Consider the following 8,136-nt stretch of genomic DNA (forward strand, 5'->3'; position numbering starts at 1 on the left):
AGTTATGTTCCATCCTCTTTAATGTATCTACAATCATTCAAGTAACGCATCTATCAGCAATATACGCCGATGATTTTGCTCTGATTACATACATGGCTAATTGGCAACGAATCAAATATATCTCTTTTTTGTTCTTTTTTCCCCTTTACTTTACATGCATGGCATAAGTGTACCATAGGATCTAACTACAGGCACATCGCGAAATTTCAACTACTAATATAGTGAGATCAAGAAACATCTCTGCTCTGTTGCTGCCATGTTGCAGCTAAAATCCTCGCTTTGTCCTGACCGATGCCGGCCTGCTCCTGGCTGGATCGCGCTGTTCATGGTGTTTCAGTTCGTTCACCGCAATGTTGCCATGATTTGCCTCGTCCTCCGGCAAAACCTCTATCTCTGAACTGTAATTCCGGGCATGTCCAATCTTCTCAAATTTCTTTCCATCAGGCATCTCTTCTCCTTTGTTGGTCTCATGATCCATCTGCGTCCTTCCTGGCTTCGTCCTGTCGCCGGGCCCCCTGGGCTCCCCCCGCGAGAGCTCCATGGCGGCCTTCGCGGCGGCTGCAGCCGAAGCCGCCGACTCGAACGCGGCCTGAGCTGCCGCTTCAACGTCCTTGTACCTCTGCGCTGAGTCGCCGGAAATGTCTTCCTCCAGGTCATCAACTGGTGGCATCCTGATCCTCTCGTCGTCCTGCTTCGTCTTCCTCTGGTTATAACGTCCCGAGTCCTCACAGGGAGGCTCGTAAACGCGCACGGAGATCCCTTTCTCGGCGGCGATCTCCTGGAGCACCAACTGCCGGCTCTCGAGGCTCGGCTGCTTGGTCGACAGCTTCTGCACGATCTGTTCCGACAAGGCAATGATTCAGGATTAGTTAGGATTGTTGCAGAGAAATTTCGACGGTTCAATCAGAAGCTCGCGCAGCCAGAGTGCGGGGCTCGTCGGCGGTCCTGACCTTAGCGTTTACGCCGCAGCCGCTGCGGAGGTCGGACGCCGCGGAGGCGAACTCCCTGCCAAACTTGGCCGCGAGCAGGCGCCGGACCTCCTGCAGCTCCGGCAGGTCCCCGCACCTCGCCGCCGCGTACACCAGCCCCGCCGCAGCCTCCCGCAGCTCCTCCGGACACTCCCTGCGCGACAACCGAAAAACACAGATCAGCACGACGGAAATCGGGAAACTGGTGCATACGACATGGACGAGCGTTTGAGACGGGCGCTCTGCTCACCTGTGCGCGTCGATGAGCGCGGCCCTCTCGGTGATGAGGTTGCAGTAGGTCTCGAGCTCAAGGAGGACGTCGAGCGCGTTCTGCTCGCGGATGACCTGCTCGGCGCGGAGCAGCGCGCGGTCGGGATGGCCGAGCCGGAGCAGCTGCTCGACGTCCCCGCTCGCCTGCGCGCACCGCACCTGCCGGTGCCCCCGCAGCACCCCCAGCCGCGTCACCGACAGCCCCAGCAGCGTCTTGAGCCGCGCCGTCTGCTTCGACGTCCGCCCCAGCAGCACGTCCAGCCTCCTCCCCATCGCCTCACGCCGAGCTAGCAACCGCCCCTGGCTGCCGATCAAGCCCTGCGCTGGTGTCTAGTGTGTGAAGACCAGGCGGTTTCGCCCTGGTTTTATATACCCCCCCCCCCCCCCAAAGGCGCGGCGCGGTGTGAAACCGTGAAACGGCAGCAGCCAGCAATTAAAGCGAAGGATCCGAGGTGGTGGTACGCCTCCTTGTGGACCTGGTTTGCTTTGTGGCGAAGGCGAGGGAGGGTAACGACGGGCTCTAAACGCCCGAGTAGACGCGTGCGGACCGTGCCGCCGCTTAGCTGTCGCGTGGCTCGTTCGGCAGTTCCGCCGCGCAAAGGGACCGTGGCAGCGAGCGTGCACGGACCCAGCCCCGCGGCCCCGGTTTCGGGACGGTCTTTCGCGCGCGCGCGTCGCACGGGTTTTGTCCATGCGACCGAGCAGGGTTAGGATCCGGGACCGGGAGGTGGGTAGGCCTGGCAACGGGAGGGGCAGCTGGGCAAGTTGGTACCGAGTGCAACAAAAATACATTCGATCAGAAACCTGAATTAAAAAAAATCAACTTCAAATCTGAACCACTTAATGGGGTAATAATACCTCTAGCTTTAAATTCGATAGAGACTTGAAGTCGAATGGAGACCCGTGGTGGCAAGGTATCGGGAGACAGGGCATCACGGTAGTCAGGCCATCTCCAGCGGGAGAGGCTTTTCCGGCCGTATCACTGTACGAACGAATTATTTTGTACTTTGCCGATCGGGAGCAAATGGTATGCGTCTCCAACCGACTTGGCTTCGAGTCTAACAGTGAAGCCGACTACAGGAGAAGGCCAACAAATCTGCGGCCGGATAGAGTGCCTATATCACTGTTTATAGCGTATGCACGTAGATCTGGAGAGGAGAAGAATAATGGAAGGAAGGAAATAGGGTAGCTGCTGGAGATAAAAAAAAATAGAAGACGCTGTAATAGTGTTAGGGGATACTATAATAGTGTTATAAGAGATGAATTTTTAAAATATCTGTTGGAGATGATCTCATGATCCCTAGACAGCGGTCAAGAGCTGGGGTGGCAAGTGTGGGCAGGTGACGGCTGTAGATCTAGATGGAGTGGAACAGGACGGGTTATGTCTCCACCCGTATGTCCTTCATCCCGTCCCATCTCATCCAATTTCGAATCAAGTGAAATCTTTTCTCATCCCATCCTATGAAGCTCCGATTTTGACCTATCTTGTTTCGATTAAAACTGTTAAAAAATTTAGATCAAATTTAATTAGAAGATAATAACTAGCACAATATATAAATCAATAAAAAACTACATCTAAAATTCACAAGACCTAACATAAAATGATAGTAGTTACATACATAAAATAATAGTAGTTACATACATACATTATTTTACTAAAAATTACATTATAAAAGAATAATAATTTTTTTAATAAATCTGTTAGACGTGCATATAATATATACTCAGACAGAGAAAAACAGAACTTAATACACTACATCGTGACTGATGCTCTGTCCTGTCTAACCTCAACCGTGGTCAGGATGGATGAAAACCCAACAAGTTATATAGGACCTTAGAGACGAGATAGGCTACGAGTGGCGCCGAGGTGATCGGTGGGCTAAGCTAGGGTGCTAGCCAATGGGCCCTTTTAGACGCCCGTGGACACTCACGAGCAAAATCCTGCACCCGTACTGACCCGACCACTAATCGAGTTCTTGAAAATTGCACCCGTCCCAACCCCATTGGATATACCCCGCACCGATCCATTACCAACCCTAGAGGTGGGCGTGCGGGCCGTTACGGCATCCGAAGTGCCAACCGCCACGTCTGCTCGGGGAGTTTTTCTTCGTGCTCGATTCGTTTGACCGGGAAAGCTCGGGAGCTTCACGAGGACACTAGCGAGATGGAGCGGTGCAAGGGTGGAAAACGACGGCGCAGCGGCTGCGGTTGAAAACTTGCGCCGGGGTCGGGGCTCTCCGAGAATAGTCGCGCCAAATATCTCTGCTCCCCCGTGGTTCGTGTGCGGTTGGGAACAGTGGATACGGATCACCTGCGAAGGGAGCACTCAAGTCTGCAGCGGAACTGGATCAGTATAGCCTCCATTTTCGTACGGCTTGGCCTGTATGATCGTGACTCGTCCTGTCACAATCGACGCAGTCATGATAGAGTAATGAATAGTTCGTCCTACGGCGAACGCGCTCATTTTCTCAACGACATTTTTGTCACTTTCTATTGTCGATCGATTGCTTGGTATCAGATACTTCATACTACATATTGTTACTTTTCAATTTTGCAAGAAAATGAGTGATTTGTTTAGTTAAAACAGGTAGCATTATAATCCTTATCGACTCTCTTAAAAAAAAAAGAACACAGCCACAGCCAACTTATGTGCCACCCTATTCCGGTTCATTTTCGACCTGAGAATCCTCACCGAGTCTGTATCATTCATCGGGTGTTTTTGAATAATGGAAGAGATTACAGCAATCGCGCAACATCGAAGCAGTCTGTTTCTAGCTAAGATTAACATACGAATCCGTTGCAGCCTCTTGTGTTGTGCTTGCGTTGAAAGTTCCTAGCAGTTGAAATCGGGAAAGTCTGATTGTTCGTGGACACGTACGTACAATTACAGATAAAAACTGCTACTACAAATGTCATGTCTTCTAGTAAAAGTGCTGGCTGAAGCAGCATTCACCTTTCACAGAAAGAAAAACGAACCACCTTAGTTAATGCTAGCGACCGATTGGTGCGTGAGACGACGAGCCTATCGAAGGCAGGCGATACGGATCCGTGCACTACGGGATTTTCCGGCCTCCGGGTCCATCCTAGGAAGCTTCGGTCCAGGCGGCACGACCTTGAAAAACGGCGCTCCACGCGTGAACACAACAATTTTGCATTGTCCAAGTCATCTCATCCCGTGCCCTTACCCGGACGATGCCGACTTGCCGACTGGCGACCTCGCACAAGGCTGCTGAATTCGGCCATTTGCCACACTTCCATTTCACCTGACCAGCTGACCTTCTCGTCGGGCCGGGGTCGAGGCTCCTGATCTGGTCCAACCACGAATCCAAAGTGAACGAAAACCACCGGTCACAGGTCACGAGTCGTGTGCGTTTTCTTTTCTGCACGAACGTAAAATTTTCACCTCTTGCGGTTCAGAGTCAGCAGAAGATTTATCACCGGGATTGTGCTCGCAAAGGCCTGCGATTCACCCACCATCCAGGACGTGCACCTCGCCTCTTCCACAAAGCCACGCTTGCGCTGCACGGTAAACCGCTGATAGCAGCAGTCAGAGATCGATGTAGCGTGGCCGTGTGCCCGTGTTTTGAGCCTTGACGCTGCCAGCTAAATGATCGCTGTTTGGCCGCATTACTCCGTGTGCTTTCAGTTAAGGGAAAACTACATATCTCCCTTAAACTTTGACTTAGATCTTTAAATTTCATATTGGATTATAAAACTAGAAATATTTTATTTTAAACTTTATAATAAATTTTACATTGAACTATAAAATCAGATATATTTCATCTTAAACTTTACAGTATCATTTAAAATTTCACACTAAATTATAAAACCAGATATATTTCACTATGAACTTTATAATACCACTCAAATAATACAGTAGCTGATTTAGATGGTGATTTTATCTATGTCGTGGGTATGTATGAATGTTTTTGCCACAAGGGCATGTTGACATAACTGATTGGTCCAGTTCCCCGTCCACCATATGGAGACATGACAGCATATACCTTGACGGTAGCCCCTGTTAGCTTAACTAGACGTCGAATAACGATGAAGTAACATAACTGAGTCAATACATGACAAAATCACTTGAAAAAAAAAGAATAAAAATAATATTAAGTGACATAAAATATATACCCTAGCGGCAACCCGTGTTAGCCAGCTAGACATCGAATGATGATGAAGGAACTTGATTGAGTCAATACATGGCAAAACTACTTGGAAAAAAGAAGAATAAAAACAAGATTAAGTGACATATAGCACAGACCCTAGCGGCAGCCCGTGTTTGCTCAGCTAGACGTCGAATGATGATGAAAGAATGTGACCGAGTCAATACATAGCAAAACCACTTAAAAAGAAGAAGAATAATAAAAACAAGATTAAGTAACATGTAACACAAATCCTGGCGACAACCCATGTTAGCTCAGCTAGACGTCGAATGATGATGCAAGAATATGATCGAGTCAATACATGGCAAAACCACTTGAAAAAAAAAAGAATAAAAACAAGATTGGATGACATATAGCACAAACCCTGGCGGCAACCCGTGTTAGCTCAGCTAGACGTCGAATGCTGATGAAACAATATGAACGAGTCAACATATGACAAAACCACATGAAAAAAGAAGAATAAAAACAAGATTAAGTGAGATATAGCACAGATCCTGACGACAACGCGTGTTAGCCCATCTAGACGTCGAATGATGATGAAGCAACATGATTGAGTCAATACATGGTAAAAACCACTTGAAAAAAAGAAGAATAAAAACAAGATTAAGTGACATGTCCTTGCATGGCTTAATCGCTGATGCAAATGTGCCACATAGGCAAAACCATCCTCTAAAACCGGATAAGGTGTTATTTGAGTGGTATTATAAAGTTTATGGTGAAATAGATCTGGTTTTATAGTTCATGGTGAAATTTAAGTGGTATTGTAAAGTTTAAAGTGAAATATATCTGATTTTATAGTTTAGGTGGTGAAATATATATGTTTTCAAACTTCAAGATAAAATTTGAAGATTGGCCCAAAGTTTAAGGAGTAATCTGTAGTTTTCCCTTCGGTTAAATATCTAATTGAGCTAGCATAAATAATACTATATCAATATACATGCGAATGAATATGAAACTCCCTTTTAAAGGGGTCCCTTAAAACTTAAAAGGAGAAGATTAAAAAATGTTGAAACTAGAAAGCTGATTATTTTCAAGAAAAAGGTAGTAGAAAGTGTTAAAATTATAGGGTCTATATAATTTTAATAAATTTCAAAGGTTAATCTTGTAGAGAGGCGACCTATCATGAGACTCTTTATCCATTAATACTATATTACTAATAAAGATGGATGTAAGAGATTTTCTTACTATATATATTTAAAACTCTCACCTCACAGAAGATAATAATATAGACTACGAATTAGATAACAATCCTTAATTTTAGAGCACTTTCATTACGTGAGTCTATATAAGAATTAGAGTTTTATCTTTTTCTCTCTTTGTTTCATTGCCGCTACAGTCTACTACATCCTAACGTCGGCGTGCACCGAAAACGGGAGTCCGAAACCCTTGCTCTTAATATTTTGCAAATAAAGTTTTTAGAAAACGCTCAGCGTGACTGCTCAAATTCTTTACCACAGCTCGTTTTCCTAGTCCCCTGGGCACCACCCGCTATCATCATCAACAAATCTAGCACGTCATCAACAGGATCGATCGTACCGTGAACACGATGCAACCTGCATCTTCGACAACCTCTACAATACAATACCAGTACATAAAAACCATATTACTCGTAATTTATTTATTACGTTACTAATTTTAAGTATAATATATCTAATCTATGTAGCTCTATCATATCCATATCTAGATTAAGTTTTCATAATATAAACATATTAGTTTATCAGTTTACGCTCATGAATAATTTATAGATTAAACTAAATCTAAAAGTGTTTGTATTTCTAACATAAAGTTCATAGGTTTTCTTATCAAAGTATAAGGTTCATAATCTGTAAAATAAATGAAAGGTTCATACATTGTTTATCGTGTCAATCATTTTGTTTCGGGAACGAAAGAGAGGGCTGTGGTTCGTGGTCAGACGAAAGGGCTGCTCCGGCGCGCAGCGGGCCTGTTGTCTTCTGGGCCGAATGAATTCAGGCCTGCTCAGGCGCTCAGAGGGCCTCAGTCCATCGCACTTTACAGCACATCGTAAGTTCGTGCAGAAGAAGGGGGATTCCTTGGGCTGCTCGTTGCTATCTATGATGGGCTAAAGTTACTTTGGCATGGGCCGAGCTAGCAGATTGCTGTCGGTCGTTCGCAGTTCAGAACTTCGTCTGGGCCATGTCTCATTCTCATCTAGTCATGAGTCATGACGTTGACTAGTAGAGTCCTCGAGGCCTCGGTTCACAGGTGATTGCATTTTTGGGCCGAGTCCTAGCCGCCGTGAGTAGTCACCAAAATCAACAACAGCCTGTTCTTGTTTGGCGCCGTCCTCTTTATCTGTGATGTGTTTTGCTGAACACTTGAATCGACTCACATGGAGCACGAAGTGGAGCGCATCCTTCTACTCTGTACGAGAGAGGAAGCTGAAATGCAGGTTTATTGTGGTCTCTGACGGTGAGATCTCATCCACTAGCAGCAGCGGTGAGTTCGCTGACGCGCTAGTCGCTTGGGTCCAGGTACCGGTACGTGAATGTATCAAGGAACGATCCACATCAAGAGCCACAGTACATATGTTATAGTAGGAAAATGACGCACAGTATTCTGCAGAACTGGTGCTACAGGAAATCGCTGATGTTAATGAAATCACTGTGCAAAACAGTGTCGCCCCTCTGCAGTACTGCAGAGGACCTGCGTCTGTCGAAGTGCGTATGGACAAGTACTCTGGAGATCGCGTGGGGTTCCATGAGGTTTTGTAA

At 46.4% G+C, this 8,136-nt stretch overlaps 1 protein-coding gene across 1 annotated transcript; it reads right to left on the reverse strand.

Annotated features, from left to right (window-relative positions):
- Positions 1-100: 100 nt before the first annotated feature.
- Positions 101-1,615, reverse strand: LOC133915613 (uncharacterized). Its single transcript, XM_062358829.1, has 3 exons — positions 1,219-1,615; positions 951-1,122; positions 101-838 (listed from the first exon to the last, which is right to left on the reverse strand). Exons 1-3 carry the CDS (start codon positions 1,509-1,511, stop codon positions 266-268), a joined length of 1,038 nt encoding a protein of 345 aa, XP_062214813.1. The 5' UTR covers positions 1,512-1,615; the 3' UTR covers positions 101-265.
- Positions 1,616-8,136: the final 6,521 nt, after the last annotated feature.

The sequence above is a fragment of the Phragmites australis genome, chromosome 4 (genome assembly GCF_958298935.1).
Source record: "Phragmites australis chromosome 4, lpPhrAust1.1, whole genome shotgun sequence".
Lineage (NCBI taxonomy): Eukaryota > Viridiplantae > Streptophyta > Magnoliopsida > Poales > Poaceae > Phragmites > Phragmites australis.